Source organism: Balearica regulorum, chromosome 2 (genome assembly GCF_011004875.1).
Source record: "Balearica regulorum gibbericeps isolate bBalReg1 chromosome 2, bBalReg1.pri, whole genome shotgun sequence".
Classification (NCBI taxonomy): domain Eukaryota; kingdom Metazoa; phylum Chordata; class Aves; order Gruiformes; family Gruidae; genus Balearica; species Balearica regulorum.
The window spans coordinates 23681245-23700495 of record NC_046185.1 but is presented as its reverse complement, the minus strand read 5'-3'; the positions used below and the strand labels follow the sequence as shown (position 1 = coordinate 23700495).

The window sequence follows — 19251 nt, the reverse complement described above, 5'->3', positions numbered from 1 at the left end:
TTGTTATTGCAGTTTGACTTAGAACAATCTTTGATAAAGTCTGATTCCCTGTCTGAATGACAGATATCTTTGTCACTTATGTAAACAATCACATGGAACCTAAGGAAGGAGTAACTTCTAAATTACTGTCTGACTGTGTGAGGGCAGTTGTTAGGCTTCTTGTGTACACAGAAATGCATAGCAGGGTTAAATTTTTTTAATTTAAAAGCAGGCTTACTTCAGTGATGCCTTATAGAAACTTATATGTAAAAGCTTTGTTAAGCCAGATGCTTATCACAGTATTGCAAATTGCTTTCACGCATGTATATGGTGTATGTGTTCTCTGTGTTCGGTTTGTTGTTTCGGTTTAGTTCTTTTTAAATATATACTTGGCATAGTTACAAACAGTAATTACAGCTGTTCAGGAGTTGAGCTAAAACCCTTTCTACTTATTGTGGCTTTTAAGGGTACAGGAGTTAGAGAGGATCAGACACCTTCAGTAAGTTCCAAACACTGCCTTCCACTAAGCTATTACTGTATTTCTAGATGTCTTTTTTTATATATTTTTATAGATAGGGTTAGTGAGACTGAGGCTTAAGGTGCAAAAAAGGATCCCAAGACAGTTAGAAATCATATTAATTAACCAGTTTGGTTTTTTACGGCACAACCCAACTGTTAAAAAAAAACCCCAAAACTAAAAATCAAATATGCATGTAACTTTGCATTAACCAAAGATTTGACTTACTGCATATATTCTACCTGACCGAAAAGTTTTCTGAAAATGTCATCTGAAAAAACTTGACTTGTTAACAGTATTTTGTTAGAACAGATGCACTACCATAAAACAAGATGGCATACTTAACAGCCATCACATTTTTCTGTTCAGGAGGTCTGAAGTACGTAAGACTTCAACTGAAATGAGTAATACAAAGGTTTTGTATTCTTACCAATTGGAAGCTTATTTTCTTACTACTTAATGACAGTGTCCTTGAAGTACTGCATATTTTCTGGTTACACAAGGACAGGCAATGCTTAGTGAACACAATGGAGGTAGAAATAATTTAGATACTGGGAAGCAGAACTGTAAAACTGCAAACACACAAATTAAGCAATGTCAATTAAATCTCCTCTAGGCCACACAATATAAAGGATTATCTATGAATAGGTTACTTGATTTCAGAGTAAAAATGGTGTAGTGCATATATTCATGATATAAAAATAAGTATTGAACATTTATCTTTTATTAAGTTTTAGCTATTTAGGGCTTAGAAGTGTATCAAAAACCCTCTGCTGGATCTCTGTGTCTCAAGACTCTGATTTGGAGTGCCTTTGATTCTTGTTACAGAGGGTGAAATAGGGCTCCTATGCACTCATGTTACTTTATTTAGTATCGTGGTGTAGTCTGGTCCCTGGCTGCATTATCTTTGCATTCTACCCTGGAAATGTAGTTTTCCGTTCCCATTGATGCTATTCTTCAAGCAGTGTCATCTTCCCCTGAATTTATTTATGGTTTTGTTTTGGGTTTTTTTCTTTCATTTTGGAAAATGAACCTGAAATTGTAAAGGAACCTGAAATTGCATTAATATTCTTCTAAGTTACAGAATGTCAAGCATTTTTGCAGAGGTTTTGTAAGGGCTGTGATGTGCACTGTTGTATTTTTCATTTGTATTCAGCAACATAAAGAGAAATGGAATGTTGGAAATGTTTATTCTAGAAATCATTGTTTCCCTAGCTTTAGGAGGAGTTAATGGTGCAAAGCCAATTTACAGCAAAGGTGGCCAACAGTCTCCTGGGCTTATAAACATGAGCTCAGCCAGTGGATGGAGGGAAGTGATTATCCCCTTCTGATGATAACTGGAGGTTTTCGGCCTCCCCAGTACAAGAAAGATAGTGATCAACCTGAGTGAGTTCAGTGACATGTCACTTAGTTGACTGAAATCTGGAGCACTTGCCTGGAGAGGAGAGGCCAAGGGAGCTGAGTTTGTTCAGCTTAGAGGAGAATGACTTCTAGGGGTCCTAACAGCAGCCTGCCAGTACCTATGAGGAGATTATCCAGAGGATGGATCCTGCCTCTTTCTGACAGTGCATTGTGGGAGGACAAGAGACAACAGGCAAAAATTGAAGCACACAAGGTTCAGCCTGTGTATTAGGAGAAACATTTTCCCCATGAACAATGGGGAACGTTGCAACATGTGCCCAGAGATGCTGTGCAGATTCCTTTGGAGGTTTTCAAGGCTCAACTGGATAAAGCCCTTAGCAGCCTTGTCTGATCTCAGAGCTGACCCTACCTGTAGCAGAAGGTTGGACTAGGGACCTCTCAGCCTGAATTATGATTCCATGAAATCTAATGGGCTAGACTTATCTTAATTTCAGTATTTCAAAGTTTATCTCTTTTTCTCTTTGGCAAGAATCATTAATTTATAAAGGGTAGTCTTTAATAAATAAAGCCTTTGTGGACTGCTGCTTCATCTTACTGGAAAAGCACATGTGCTGATTGCACTGTGTCAGGGGTTGAGTTCAGTTTTGACCAGGCACACAATCAGAAGCGTAAACAGGCAAAAGAAAGACAAAAACCTAAAAGCCAAGAAGACGACAGGTGTATATTCATGTCTTACCCAATGTAATTTTTACATGCATACTTCCATGTAAGGAAGAAGAACTGAAAAAGCACCATATATATATCTAGGCATGACTTAAGAAAAATAGCTTTTGCTCTTAAACAGCTGCCATTACTTTAATCTTTTCTTGGTAATGAGAGTAGTTTTCCAGATGGAAGATAGGGACTGAAGTAGCATAACTTGTAGTAAAAGCACTAACAATTTCATAACTGCATGTCATTTAGGGTATTAATATAAACCACTTAGTCCCATTTTCATTGGTTATGTTACCCTAAGGCCCATCTAAAATCACAAAGTTGTTATGGATAGTTGTATATATCATAAAATAGTTTTATTAATAATATTTCAGTTATTCTGTTTCAATCCTGCATTTTTCTTTTGTTTTCTCCAGAGCTCTGGAGCTTCAGCCATTTTCCCTTAAGCCTCTTCTACGACGAGCAATGGCAAATGAGTCTATGGAGCGGTATCGACAGGCGTACATTGATTATAAAACAGTCCTACAAATAGACAGCAGCATCCAAGCAGCAAATGATAGTGCTAATAGGTAACTCCACTTACAAATTTTCTACTCTCATCAGTAGATAGAAGAATAGAATTCAATTTTGTTTGTTTCACATGCTCACACTGTTCTGTATCCTGCAGAGGCAGGGTCGTCATAACTAGTGCGTTACAACTAGAGGACTGGCTGTTTCATTTAGTTATTTTCCCATAGCTTCACAGTTTTTCTCTGCCAGCAGTAGGTCACTTTATGTTTTAAAAATGTAATATTTTAAAGGCTTTTTTTTACTGATACTTCAACTTGTTTTCTTTCCTAACTTGTATTTGATACCATGTAAAGTAATACTTTAAGGTTCATACCTTTTCTGTGACATTTCTGTTTCCTTTTCATATTAGCACACTTTCTGTGACAGTTGGAGATTTATGTTAAGTGTGAATCCTTCAGTATGTTGCAGTTGTGTAGACACTGAAGTAGCTTGATGCAGTGGTTGGCTATAAAGCTTAGAGGTGTAAAAAATACAATTTAACATTATTTTTAAGTGTTAATACTTCCAACATTAATTCTTGGTGCCAAGAGAGACGTCTCAATTTCTATAATTATATTTTAATAGTACAAAATTAGTGTAGACACACTATTGTAATTGTGTTCTCATTAACATATAGTAAGTACTTCAGTGTGTGCATGATAGCTTTTCCATTCCCTTTTCTTTCCTTTTTTTTTTTTTTAGTGGGCAAAAAAAGTATTTACGAAAGCAGAACAGCCATCAATCATTGAGCAGGAACCCATGCATGTGACTTTTAACAATGGAATCTAGTACCTTTTTTTCTTTTTAAGGCAAGGCCATGAGCACTTACATTATTACTTCATTAAAAAGTCCACAATATCTTTAAATTCTGATTATTTGACCAGAGGTGGCCAGAGGAAATCATGAAACTTTATCATCTTCTCTTAGAAGTCTTATTTTTGGTAACACAACAAATTGTTACTGATCTCCTCTTGGATTGGTGATATAGCTGCTCATCCTGATATCTGTGTGATTATTACACTTTTTTTTTATCTTGGCTTATTTTATCTGCAGATACTTTTTTCATATTTCTCCTTGACTTGTAACTTGCTTAGTAATAAGCTTATTTCCTTTTTTACCCTTAACACTCTTCCTTTTCTCCTCTCTAGGCCTTCCTTAAGTTTTTAGCTTCACTGCTCATTACTCTTTCCTCCCTGGCAACCCATCACCTTATTTCAGCTGCTTCTTCCTTCTTCTCTTCTGCTGGTAATTCATTTTTGCTTGCAAATTCTCAGTTTCTAAAGCATAGACCTCCTGCATAATTGAACTTTTACTATAATTTATTTTGTAATATTTTATCATTTATGAATTAAACTGAAATTGTTTACCAAAGTATTAATTTTCATTTCCAAAGTAATAGACCTTTCTCAGAATGAATTTTAACAAAATATGATAGTTACTCTACTGCCTTTTAACTTAAAAGGAGAACCCTAACATGTAATTTAATTTTTTTATATATTAGGAATATCAGATCTTAACAACCTGCTTTTATTGGAGATTTCTTTGTTTTTACATTCCTGGGGGAAATTGGATGGTGATGCTGTAGGAAGCTCACAGGAAAAACTCATTATCCTACTTGTGTCTGAGGATGGGTTTGATAAATCATGTTAAGGCTTGTCTTCCTGTACTTACCTAACTAAGCAGGCTTTCCAAAAAATCTTAGAATCGAACGCGTGTTCAGTCTGACATTTCTAATAATTCTCACATAAGAGTAGTAGAATTTTTAATATAAAGCCTTTATCTGATAATGTAAAGCCTTTTCCTGATCATTTTGCAATTAAAAGGAAATAATTAAGAATGTAAGTACATATTTTTATGAAAAGTCAACTGAAAACAAGTATAAAGAGCTATGTGAGTATTTATGATGTTGATTAGGTGATACTGAATTGTGTCTATTGGTTATCCTGAGGTGATTTCTAGATAAATTGGAAGGACTGTTTCTTTTAATGGTGTGTGCCATGTCACAGGAAAATGCATTTCAAGCACGTTTTTAATTAGTGGCATTTTCCCAGCTTTGTGAACATCCATGATTTTCCTACTTTGTGTATTTTAATTTCCTCTTGATTGAGTGTTTTATTATTTGCTTTTCACTGTTAGAGATACAGAAGCTCTAATGTGGAGCAATATCTTTATGCATTTCCATTTACTAAATTGAAGTTTCGTTCCAGTTGTCTCAACTCCTTTAATATCAGTTAGCAAATTGCATTAAATAGCTTGGGAGCTTTTATTACAGAGTTCCATATGAGTATTGTACTGTACTGATAAATTTGTGATAAACTGCAAAACTGCAAGATTGTTGGGTCAAGTTAGGGTGTTGTTGAGGGGAATGGGTGTATTTGTCCCAGCTTTTGCATGAGATATGTGTGCTTTTTAAACTAACCGTGGCATGCAGGTGCACGTTTTTGCAAAAGATTATTCTTAGATTATTATCTTACAAGAAGTCGATCTATCATCAAAGACTGCAGAGTTCTTTCTGTTGCTTTTGATGAATTAGATCAAATTTTTTGTTCTCAAATGGAGAAAAATCAAACAGGAAGTCAATGGGGTCCTGGTTTACTGTAGAATTATTCTGTTCCTTTCTATGGGAAATACCTAAACATAATGGATTTTTTTTAATACGAAGTGTACAGTTTTGTTCTCTAACAAAATAACTTGAGTAAATCTTAGGGCTGTTTAATTTATGATGGTGTGCCATATTTTTCTTAACTATTTCACCCAGACCATCATTAAAAACAAGTTTTACTAAAATTAGAGCAAAACAGAACTTGGACAAGCTGCTTTGTTGGTATGTCCTATAAAATACTGCTTAGTAATGATATAGGTAGAGGAGAGTCCCTGGAAGGGCATATGCATCTAACACGCAGAAAAATATTCATCATGTTCACTTAGAAAACAAATAAAGCAACTAGATAATACTATCAAATGTGATATTTTGTGTCTGAAGAAACTTACTTTCAATTTAAAAATATAAGAAATGGTATGTTTGGTGCAAAATTATGTAATACATAAAATCACAGATTTTAGAGCTCTACAAACAGTATTTTTAAGCCATAACAATCTAAATTATTTTGGTAATTTCTGTTTTACAATGAAGAAGATTAGAACAGGTGCTGCTTCTTGTATTGGTTCTTCTGTCAGACCCTAATGAGAAAAGAATTTGGTCCTGAGTGCTCTGACTCTGTTGCCTACTATTATACTGTTTTTGTTTTATAGCTGTTATTGAAATATTTTAAAAGAACAAAATTAAGCAAGAAAACTTCATTGGGTAATTTATGCTCATTTTATCTCATTCTTCATGTCACATTCAAGTTCCTTAATTTTTTTTTTTAATGTGCATTCATGTAGTAATGCACCTAATACACAAATTTCAGGTTTATTTGCTATAGTAGCAATCTGACTTGCTTTAGTACTCAATTCAGAATTTTCCTTTGTTAAAGTAGATATTAGACTTAGCTCCAATTGAACTTGACTCTTAAGCTCATTTTGAGATTAGAAGATGTTTATCTCACTGTTATTCTCATATTTGATTAATAGTTGTTGTTTTTTCAAATACACTACAAAAATTATAATGGCTCCATGAAGTCTGGTATGGCTTTACTCATTATTGTTACTTAGGTCTTTCTCAAAATATATCACAGCAATGGGAAACTCCCACGTGAATGGATTTTGGATTGAACCTCTCACATGCAGAAATAGTTGACATATATAAGAGAGGGGTGGGTGGGTGGTGTGTGTGTGTGGGTGTGTTGGTTTAAGAAAGACCAAACAGTTTTTATGTATTTTGTGGATAAAGAATGATTGATTGATGAATTTCTGACTGTTCTATAAAATGCAACTTAACACCTACTTTATAACCTGCATTAGTTATTTGGAGAATTGTTGTATAAGAGGTTTCATTTGCCATTGGCAAATTTAGGTACCACACTCTGGGGATATTGTACTCTGCATTTGTTACAAATAACACCTATGAACAGCCGAGAAAAGTAAACAAAATAAATACATCATTTTTTCGCCTATTTATTGCATCTGGTAGGCAGTATTTAGACCTTAGTTGCAAAATCAGTCATTTACTTAAATATTTACAGATCATGCTGAAGTCAGCTTCTTGTCTTCTAAATGCTAGCATAAATACTCTAATAAGTGGAAAAAGTCTAAATTGTAAATGAGTGCAATACCATTGACTGCTGTGACAATCTTTTTTTAAATTAGTCCTAAGGATAATTCTTCAGCTGTTTTTTGAAAAATGGGAACATTGCATTATTTAATTTGGGTGTAGGTTATAAAAGCATGAGCTATATATATGAAAAGTCATGTTGACGGCGCTTTCCTCTTTCAGAATAACAAAGACTTTAATAGATCAGGATGGTCCCAGTTGGAGGGAGAAACTGTCACCAATTCCAGTTGTCCCAGTTGCTGCTCAGCTACACAGGTGGGATGGAGGAAACTTTACTTCAGAGAAACAGCCAACAAGTACTACAGATATCAATAGAGAAGAACAGTTGCAGATGAATCGTATGTATAGCTAATGCAATTATATATACAAAAAAGAAAATTATTTTAATTGAAAAATGGAATAAGATTTAATAATGTCAGAGAAACTGCTTTAGAAAATACTTATCAGAGAGATTTTTGAAAAGCCAAGTTAGACGATGGTCATTTACATGATTGGGTTTAATGTGCTTTATGGAGCCACAGTTACGATAAATTTTTTTAAGCCAAGTGATGTAGTTTGCAGCATGTAATTTCTGAGGTTATATAAAATAAAATATAGCAGAAATACTCATCAGCAGTATATTGAGTCCTATCACAAGTATTGGTAGTTTCCCTGACACCATAGTACAGTTATAAGTTTTCCCCCAAAAAAACCACCACCCAAACAAACACCCCAACCTCAGTAACATCATCAGCTGCATAATCTGTAGCTGTCATTTAGTTGTTCATGAAAGCATTGCTCAGCTCTTCAGAATTGAAAGGGCAGACTTCTAGGTGGCCAGTAGTTAGCGTAATGGGCTATAGAAGAACTTTTTTTCTTTTTAATGCTGGATTCTAACTTTGACAGTGACAAATTAGTAGTCACCTTTCAAAGATGTAAGTTCTGGGCTTGTTTACACATAAGCACTGAGTGCTTAACTCCTTTAGGATGCTTTTCTTCCTCATGATTTTTTTCCCCTTCGTTGCAGTTTCCATCCTTCTCCTCCAGTAAATCAGGTGAAGGAACCTTTCTGATTCAGTTTTTATTGACATTAAACATTCTTTTTTTTTGCAAAGGCCTTAACTGTATCATTTTTTACTCTTACTTGACTATTAATTGGTTCCCCTTTGAGTTTATTTCAATATAAAGAAAGGTAATACTGAAGATAATCTCACTTTGATTAACACTGAGGGGGCTGCAACGCGTAACTGGGTTGCTGGCCAAATACGTAGCAGTGATAGGGTTACCTGCCCACAATGCATTACTGCAATAGTGCGTGTCCTCAAAGCATCTGCACTCTTGGGCACTTGTCACCCAGCACCAAGGGGACAGACCAGGGATTGGGAGCAGGGGAGTACTGATTACTGGCACTACAGATTTAATAACTTTAAAGATGATCTCCCAGATAGCATTAAATTTATTTGTACTTGATGTAAAACAACAGACAACTTAGAAATGTGTGCATTTATAAGAATTGGACATTTTTTTAAGAATAAGGCATGGTTCTAGAAACTTGTAATAGTATGGTTTATATACTGTTTGAATAATAGTGCATACTAAACTGCAGTAATGCTACAGAGAATTTCATTTAAGAGACATAAGGCATGTTGATGTATAATTTAAACTCAATTAAATTGATAAAAATTTTTACTCTACTTTTTCATACGTCCAATGACTTCAGTATTTTCATTACAGTTGTTAGTGCATGTCATTACTGATTCCTCACTCTTAAGGACTGGGCAGCAATTGGGTTTAACTTTTGTTGTTTTGTTTTTTTAAATTAAATAGAAAACTGATATTTTGCACAATTGTTGGTATTAAACGCTTATCTGGAAAAGTGCTTTTTGTTGTATTGATTGTACTCCAGGCTTTTTCTGTTATTAAGGAATACAACTTGTTGGGTTTTTATTTCATTGTATAACCAACCTGTTTAATGTAAACCTTTTAAGTAGTAAATTTGGATCTATATAACCTTGTGTAACTTTGTTAAGAGAGAGAATTTGAAGATCATTGTAGTAAAAAGTACACTGAGTACCATGGTTGCTTCTGAGAAGAGTAGTGATCGTGTTTAGCCTGCTACATAACTTAATGAAACTGGCCATCACTATCTTCATGAAGATAGTACTCCATGGCGTTTTGAAACAAAACAAGTCTCAATCTATTTCAAATAGAGTGAGCTTTGGTTGGCCTTTGTTTCTAGAAATATTAAAACAAGACTGCATAATCATTTTCTTCACTGAAGGCTGACTCTAAGGTTGTGGCCTTCTCAGGCCTGTACTAAATCAGTGGGACCTAACAGTGATAGCTGGTGCTGGAAGTGTGCCAGCAGTAGTGTTCAGTCAGTAGTTAAACCTTACTGTTGGCTGACACTTCATTGCAACAATTGTCTGTTGGGTTTTGTGTCTTACAGCTTGAGTTATAATTTAGTTGTGTTTCTTGCATAAGTCTGTTCTGGTTTCACATGGTTTCTTTTTTTTTTTTTTTTCCTCCAAGTCTAAATGTAGTTTTCTGGCATAGGAGACTGCCATGTTTTTGTGAAAGAACTCACTGAGTTTATTACTGGTTAAAATTATCTGGTTATATACAGTGTTTAAAATCTGAAGCTTGGCAAGGGGCTCATATTCTTTAGCAAGGTACAACAAGCAGATTTTTCCATTATGAGTTACTTAGAGCTGTGTTACTAATTATTTTCTGCTCACAACAGAGATGTGAAACTACAGTCAGAATTGGTTTTCCACTGGAAACATACGTAAAAATTGTAGTCTAACCCAGAAGCATATGCAACAAATGGTGTGGAGTTTGGAAGGAAAGACAATTATGGAAGAACAGAATAATAATAAAAAAGTATAGTTAGGTGTTCTCAAAGCATCTTTTTTAAACAGTTATTAACAGAATATTACTGATGTATCACTAACCCATCCTGATGTGATGATTTGTTGTTTGTTGTCAGTTTAGCATAGTAATTGTTGATAGATAGTTGCTTGCAGAGAGAATATGAGATCAAATTATGGCCGCCTTGGTGTGATGGTGGAGATCTAGAAGGCCTTTAATCCTTCTGACTAAATCTCCACCATTCTAAATAAAACTGGTCTCTCTGGAGATACATAGTCCCTCTCTACCCCACAGAAGGGGTAGACAGAAGGAGGTGAAAGTGTAAAGCTGTCTGTTGCATTCCCATGATTTTCAGCAAAATCCTGGTGCATGGGGAAATATGTGTTGTGCCAAATGTAGATATGGTAGTTTATGTCTTTCTTAGTTTATGCCTTTCTTCCTTATTCTTAAGCAGGGAGATCTGGGACAGAAATGGTAATGTGTAGGCCGATAAAGATACTCCACTTGCCAAGCATTTATTCTTAGTCTCGGTAGATTATTTGGCTACCCTTAATGAACTGACCTTCTTATGTAACACTGTGATCCTTTTGTAATGTAGGTGAGAAAGCTGAGGAGAAGTTCAAGACATTAAAAACTGCAGGGAATGATTTTGTAAAAAAGGGTAAATACGAAGAAGCTGTGAATAAATACAGCGAATGCATGAAGTTAAATACCGAGGAATGTACGATCTACACTAACAGGTAAAGATCCAAAATCTAACCCTGCTTTGTGGGATAACAATAGTTATAATTTCACTGCAAATAGAGATATTGCATCCCTTCAGTCACTGTTGTAAAAATAGGAATTTTTTTCCCACTTGATGAGTGTTTCTAATAACAAAATTTATTTTTTTGTTAAACTGCATTCTTTTCCAAGGGGAGCAAGTATTAATGCCAATGATAGATATCTTAAAATCTTTATATAAACAGAGTAAGCAATACTAAAAGTTATAATTAGCACAGCATTTTGCAGCATTTTTTTTAGAATACTGGTATGAATTTAATTAAAAACTGACTGCAGTAGCAGTATCTCAAATAGTTCAGAGTAATAGTTCAGAGAAAATGTACATTTTAAGAAAATAAAAGTAGGAACAAGGTCATACAACAGCATTATTTTAAAGGTTGACCTAATTCTGCAGCATAATTCTTTATGCTGTAATCTTATCAGCTTTCACAAACTAAGAAGGATTTGGTTAGGGCAGTACTTGAATAGGAGTCTTCCAAGTAATAATTAGGTGCAGAAAGCAGTATTGCTTGTTTAATCTAGAGCATTTTTTTACCCAGAATGGCTGTATAAAATCCATACTATATCCACTACTATACTATCTTATATATTAACATACGCTCTGCTTTTAAAATACTTATATACCTGCCTAACTTCAAGCATTAGTTGTATTTGAATTTTAACTTTTATTGCAGGATTTGGCCCTCTCTAAATCCATCCAGTGATGCTGGTTTTGATGTACTTTAAAAAAAACCACATTGAGACTGAATTGTGTGAAGTATTGTAATTAACATTTATGAGTCAGATACTGTTGGCACTACAGCACTGTAGAATTTACTTATATTGCAGTGTATTCTGTTTTTCTGTGTTAGAGCTCTCTGTTACTTGAAACTGTATAAATATGAAGAGGCTAAGCAGGATTGTGATCATGTTCTTCAGATAGAAGATTCTAATATTAAAGCTTTTTATAGAAGAGCACTAGCGTACAAAGGATTACAGGTGAGGAAAAAGAACATGGCAGGTATTCTTAAGCACTTCTAAACTTGCTTATCCTCTTCAAAGGCTATCAGGTAGTTGCAGTCGATGGGTGAATACAAAGTATGCAGTGCTGATGATTTATTACTTTGTAGAGCATTAGGCATACATAATATACTATATAAATATTTTTGCAATATAAAAACCTGCATGTTGACTTGTAACAACTTGTGAAAATACAAGAATATTGGAATAAATGAGGTTTGACTGGAGATTGGTTAAGCAAGTTTCAACTCTCTTCTAATGTTCCGATATTCTTCTGGGTATCCCAGTCTGTTACTATATCTTTGCTGGTGACAAATGGATTCTCTCCAAGTATGACTTCATCGGTTCAAACTAAAATCTCAAGCTGTGTCTTTTGACTTCTACTCATATTTGAATGCTTGTCATGTTAAACCAGGAGTTTAATTATCTTTGCGCGCGCTCTCTCTCTCTCTCTTCCTTCTCCAAACACATTACAAACCTCTGCCCGTAATCTGCTTTCTTACTCTGTGAACAATGTAGGGACTCAACCTTCTCCTTTCCATCTACACAGTGGTGGTGGTGTCTCTACCGTGCTCATCTTACACACAATTTTTTGAGTATCCTATGTACAGTTTTTTGAGTATCCTTTTACCTGTTCTTCATAAATGCAGACTTATATTGCTCATACTCATCCTGAATGTGACTGCAAATCTCTTGTTCCATCACTTGAACCATGTCGATCCTTTTGTCCATCCATTTGTTGGTTCCCCTTCTTCAGTGATGTTAATTAGCCTCTACACTTGGCAGTTCTTTTCATAGCGATCCTTATGCTACCTGTCAGCTCTTAACCTGATACTGATTTATCAGCGTCTCACTTCTATTGGCTCATGATGGCATCTGTCGTCATCTACTTTGTATTAAATTGTACAAGTGTCTTTAAACATGCTTTCTGCCATGTTGCTGTTTATAACTGGAGGTGATCACTCTGAGCGTCCACCAAGTTCCAGCAGTGTCCATCAAATGAATACGTACCTCAGACCTCCATTAATTTTGATGCCTTAACAAAAAATTACCTGATTGTCTCTCAGCTTACAAATACCTGAGGACAACCTGCTGATGCTTAACAGTGTACTAGCCTATTCTCATCTCATATTACTAATTCCAAATGCAAGTCATAGAAACCATGGGATCTTTTGTTTGTGATAAATTTGTTCCTCTGTTGTACAGTGGCTGTGAAACTTTGAAAGTTTGCTTTTATTAATTTTCAAAGAAGGTGAAAAGTCTTAATTTTATGTAAAAGCTTTTCTGTAACTGTACCAAGCTACCTGGTATTAATAATCTATAACGTTATCTTGTTAAGTTGATAAAAAATTAGTATAAATATGAGCACAGGTATATAGTGATTCTACCAGTCAAAAAAAAGGGAATTACGCACTACTGAAGAATGTAAAGAATTACAGAGAAATAACTTCTTCTTTTTTGAACGTCCTAGAAAAAATTGCTATTTTTGTATTATTGAAGACATAACCTGAAACACAGTGTTCATGAATTCCTTCAGAACAGTCTGAGCTGGGGACTCCCAAGATGTGTTGTTGTGGTTGGATTTAATGCCTTCATTATTGCTAATTCCAGGGATGTGAGTGATTCGTAAAACCAGAGAAAGTAACAAAAGTCATTTGAGGTTGATAACTGACTCTGTAATGAAAAATTTTAAGAGCTAAAAGCATGTAGTTTGGCAAAGACCTAACTAAGCTGGGACGTGTTATTTGCATATAAATATCCAGATATTTTACCACAAAAGCTGCTGTGGAATTTAATGTAGTAAATTATGGGGGTTTTAATAGATTTAGTGAGATGTAGTCAAGGGATGATCAGGAAAAAATTGTGCTTGTGTGATAAATTAGGCCTATAACATAGGACCCCGGACTGCATCTCCTACAGCTGATAGTCCAGTCTCTTGCTTTGGGTACAACCATCTTGCGTGCTTTTTCTTGTGAAGTCTGGCAGGCTGCAATTTTAAATCCAGGGGGTTGGTTGGTTGGTGACCCTTGTCATTGTTTTCAGAAGCCTGATCCAGAATCTCAATTCTCTGTAGTTTGAATCTTTACATCTGTAGTTCAGATGGTTTAGCTTAATTAGTAGCTGTTTTCTGATTAAAGCAATCTGCCCCCTTTCTGCATTCATTCCCAAGGCTAAATAATTCTAGTTTTCTTACTCTTCTTTCATGATACAGCAGACTTCAGTTCACTTGTAGACTCAGTGCAGTGTCTCTGCACCTTGAATACTGGTCATCAGTATAGAACAAAATATTCCGTGTAGGAAAGAGAATATGAGTGACTTGTACACTAGTACTTTTATTACAGTTGAGATGCTGAGGAAATGCCTCAGCTGGTACATGAGGATGTTTTTCATGGTAATATGAATGACTTACAGTAACTTTATGATACTGCTTGGGAACAGAAGAAATATTAGGTCCCTCACACAAAGAAAGTATGTTCATTTTTTTATGGTCTATTACTGTTTACTGCTACATCCCATCCTTATTTTTGATACTCCAGCCCTCAAGGTGTCTTGATTTCTCTATGTGATACTCCAGTGTTTCTCAGAACTGATGCTATTAATTTTGTCTGTCCAGAAAATTTAGTCTAAAAAATCATAATTCCTTGTGTCAAAATTTGAAATAAAAACATTAAACAAATGACAAGACCGATTACTGAGGAACTGTGTCCTAATGCTGCTCTATCGCTGTGTTTGTCTTCCTAATCCTGTTTATCCCAGAGTTCATAACATAATCCCAATCTTCTCAAGTTTTACCAAAAATTTCCCTTCTTGGACTGTAAGAGATGGTCTATTGGGTTGAAGCCCGGGAAGATGAGGTATATTTTAAATCTAAGCTTAATTTAACTCTCTTTTATTGGCAAAGCAAGTACCCAAACTGTTGATGGACTCACATTGTTTTAATCTTGAGGAAGTGTTACACTGTAAGCAATTACGCTTAAAAGCAGCAATCTTCAGTAATGTATTCTCTGATACAGGAAATATGTTTCTCAGAATAAATGAATTCATATTACATATTTAATACGGAAGTATTTAGTCACAAAATACTAACTCAAATTCCTCTTCAGTTTCCTTTTTCCCCTCTAATGAAATTACACTGTTTGTATTTAGATTATTTTTGTCTACTTAATGTCAAGATCCTAGCGTTTTTATTTTTCTTAATTGTAAAGGACAGTATGGTGCTTCAAATTTATTTTTATAGTAGTGTGTTTATGAAAAAAATTATTTTCCCTTCTTCTTACAGAATTATCAAGCCAGTGTTGATGATTTCAACAGAGTACTTCTAATAGATCCAAATGTTCTTGAAGCAAAAAAGGAACTAGAGGAGGTAACCCAACTGCTTAACATTGACAGCAGTGCTGCAGCTGGCAGTCAGCAAAAGCAAAGGAAGAAAATAACCATACAAGAGGTATACCTGGCCATTTTTAAAAGCAGGCAGTACAGAAGCCGCACATTTGAAGAGATAATATTAAAGCTTTTATTTTGCACTTCTTAGGTCTACATTTTTGGGGGTGGGGTTGTATTTTTCATGTTATTTTGAGGGCATATTGGAGGATTCTTGGCTATGATGCGTTCAGTGTGCATTATATTCTATAGTAAAGCACAGAAATGGAAAAAAATACATTTAGATGGCACTAAATTTGAGGATATGCTCCTTGTAAACTTCAGACTTTGAAATACCTGTTTTACGGAATACAGCTGTCAAATAGCAGTTTTGCTTTTAAAGTCTTTGCTAGTCTGGGAGGTTCTGGGACTTTGCTGGCAAAGGTTCATTGTCAGCAGGCGTGCTGCCTGTCCTTGTGCCAGTAGTAAAGTTACTAGTCTGAAGAATTAAATCCTGGCTTAAAGACCAAGTTTATGGGTAAAATATCTGTAGGGTCTTATAAAAGAAATAGGTGATGTAATGTTATGTACTGGATCAAATGTTAGCCTTGCAGAGTTCTGGGTAGAATTAGGCAATGAAAGGATTTTCTCAGTCATCCGATATTTTTGGATTGTAGCATTGCTTGTCCTTTAAGAATATGTCTTGTCTCCCCCCCCCCCCCCTTTTTGTTTTAAAATATATAGTTAAAATAGATAGTTACCGGTTTGTACAGTGATACTGTAATTTGATAATGTAATTTCAAAATGGTGGATAATGCAAACTGCAGTTACTCATATAAAGCCAACTTGTTTTATTGAAACACTGCACATTGTCACGAGTTCAGGGGATTTTATGTAACTAGCATAAGCCGGGTATAGTGTTAGTTAAGCTCTGAGTTGTGACAAACAAAGGGACCTGGAGAGTGTTTAGAGGAGGTTTGGGAAGTGACTGCATTGTTGAAAGACCAGCTAACTACATTACTGGCAGTGGTGATTTTTCCAGGGGTGGGGCAGGAAGCATTTACGTTTGCTATCATAATTACAGCTGCCCTTCCCTGTCTTATCTGCTGTAGTACAAGGTAGTTCTCTGAAAACAGACTGCAAGAAAAGTAGGGAAAATTTTATTAGAAACTGGGATTTATCATTATTATTCCATTTTAATCAAACTGTAATTATATACAAGACAGTCAAGATTTCTCTGTTGATACTAAGGATTGTTAAAAATAGAACAAAAAGTCCATAAGCCCAAAACAGTATTTTCCCAAAATGACTAATTTAGCTCACAGCACAGTACTATGCAATGCAGGATCTTCAGACTTTCCAAAAACCTTGGCATCCATTGAAGAGACCATGTTCAACAAGAATTTAGTGTTTGTACTAATTCCACAACTCTTGATAGCTTGAAATGGATTTTAGCAAACGTAGTTGAACCCACGGTTAATTTTCTAGTGACTGATTCATGAAACTGCAAACTCCAGAGAAGTTCAGTGGGTGTTCGGGCAGTTAGACCATGCTGAGCTTTCTCCTTCCACAGCGAGACTACAAACAACCCAATACAGCTGCGATGTACCTGTCCTATTCTGGAGGCACAGCAGTGAAGTGAAACATGGATATCTGGTGACTAAACTTCAGTTCTGCTTGTCTTCTGCAACTTCACATTTAATATACGTACATTTATTTATACAGTCCTCCTTAGCTTTCTCCCAGTGGTCTTCAGTTGTCTTTCAACAGTGGAGTGCCAAGCAGTGAAAGGAAATGTAAAAAACACATTTCTGGCTGCAAACCTTTAAATATGAATTAGAGAGGTGCTGGTCTGTGGGGAAGTAGGACATAAAGGAACATAGATGTCTTTCTTTTATGAAGAGTGAAGTGCTAACTTTAATTTAGTGACATTACTGATGGATATATGCATACAGTTTATGAAGCTTCAGGTTATCCACGTTAAAATGATTCGTTGCTGTTTTCTTTGTGAAGGTGACTGAATGTGATGACCAGGAAGAGAGACAGTTTGCTGCACCAGAAGGTGTTGTGACTGATCATGTTACTTCTAAGGAAGCAGTTCAAGAGAGTGTGCCACTGAAGACCTCTGAGAAACTGCGTATTTCTGAACCATCTAATGCTTATGACTTTGGTCAAATTATAAATGCAGTGAATACCAATAAGGATAAAGCTGCTTGTGCAGATCTTTTAACGATTATTGATCCAAAAAAAATGCCAGTGCTGCTAAGTAATAAACTTGAAGGAGAAATCTTTCTGATTTTTATCCAGTCATTGGAATATTACCTCGTTGGAAAAGATCCTGGCCTTGTATATCAGCACCTTTTCTACTTGAGCAAGGCGGAAAGATTTAGGGTAAGAACCTAGATTGAATGCGTACTTAAGTTGAACTCAAACCTGAAGGAAATTTTCGTATCTTATAAGGAAATGATACACTGATTTTGTATCTCTCTCAAATACTATGATTTTTGATCAACCTGTGCTAATTATAAAATAATCTGTTTTTTCAGGTGGTGCTGGCCCTTCTTAGCAAAAATGAAAAAGAACAGGTTCAGCAACTGTTTAACTCACTCTCAGAAAACCAGAATCATCAGTACACTTTGGAAGATCTTGAGAGCCTTAAAAAGGTTTATGAACTTTAAGAAGTTAAAATTTATCACTTGCATGCTTACAGTTCATGTTTATAAGATGGATGTGTGAACCCTGCAGACTTGCATGGTTTGAAGTGGGTCTTTACCCGAACTGTTTGAATTCTGTTTGGTTTGACAGCATATGCACATTTAAAACTTGCTGCTCTTTTTTGTCTTGTAGTTGTATACATTTTACATCTCTAGAATTTAGTGCATGTCTTTGTGTTCAGTAACAGAGTTCATGTTATTTGGCGTACTGATTTTATTTAGACTATGTTAATTAAATATATGAAAAGATATATTTTACATTATATATATATAATATGAAGTGTCTTGATGGTACGATAGATAACACACTTTTAGTCATCACTTGTTATATCATTTTGTGAGTTGTATGTTCTTGTGATAAAGAAGTGTCTTCAAGTTAAACGGGTCAGTTAGCAATAGCTTTGCTAAAATGAGTTTACAAAAAGTATTAACATTTTTCAGATAAACTGCTACAGGCCATCTGTTTCTTCATTATCCCTTGAAAACAGATTTAAATATTTTCGATGCAGTACAGCTTAGCAGCAAAGGTAAATGAATAATGTATTAGCTTGTCATGGAACACTTTGAATCAAAATGATTAATTAAATAAACGAGTATGTTTTTTAAAATGATTAACAAGGGAGCCATTTTTAGTGCACAGATAATTATTTTTTTTCTCTGTGTGTGTAAGGACAGCTGGTTTGCACGGCTTTTGAAGTGGCAGTAGTAAACAAGAGAAGAAGTGGCTGCACTTAGCAATGAAAATATTTAACTCTGAGTTTTGTAATCAGATTATTTAAAACACTGGCTATTTCTGTTTACAGACATATTCCTAAAGCTAAAACTAAAACCATTTTTTGGATCAGTATGATTTTTTTATTAATTATTTCAGGCAGTACTTAAGTTTTATATTTGATTCTGACAAAGCTCCTTTTTTCAAGATGAAGCTTTTAAACTTCTCAGATACCCCAATGCCTTCTTTGCACATGTAATATAAATGTATATCAAACTCACTAGCACTGCAAAATTATTAAGAATGTTGTTCTAATGAAAATTTTTCTCAGGTGTATATTAATAAAATAAAGTTTTTTCTTGAAAAGTACAATTATGAATTTTCTTTCCTGGTTCTACACTTTTGAGTCTTACAATTCTGACATGTGGAATATGTGTTTTTTCTTGAACTAGAGTGCCAAGAATGAGGCTTTTAACTCTTAAAGCCCTGTCAGTACAAC

The 19251-nt window shown here is 35.0% G+C and overlaps 1 protein-coding gene across 2 annotated transcripts in view; it reads left to right on the top strand.

The window, feature by feature from the left end:
* Positions 1-18149, top strand: part of SPAG1 (sperm associated antigen 1) — a 44856-nt gene extending 26707 nt beyond the window's left edge. For both annotated transcript variants that reach the window (XM_075743622.1, XM_075743623.1), the window contains exons 13-19: positions 2989-3141; positions 7497-7672; positions 10783-10924; positions 11819-11945; positions 15247-15411; positions 17340-17717; positions 17873-18149. In XM_075743622.1, the coding sequence (XP_075599737.1) occupies positions 2989-3141; positions 7497-7672; positions 10783-10924; positions 11819-11945; positions 15247-15411; positions 17340-17717; positions 17873-18004 (1273 nt within the window). In that variant the 3' untranslated portion in view covers positions 18005-18149. The remainder of the gene's footprint in view (positions 1-2988; positions 3142-7496; positions 7673-10782; positions 10925-11818; positions 11946-15246; positions 15412-17339; positions 17718-17872) is intronic.
* The last annotated feature ends 1102 nt before the right edge of the window (positions 18150-19251 follow it).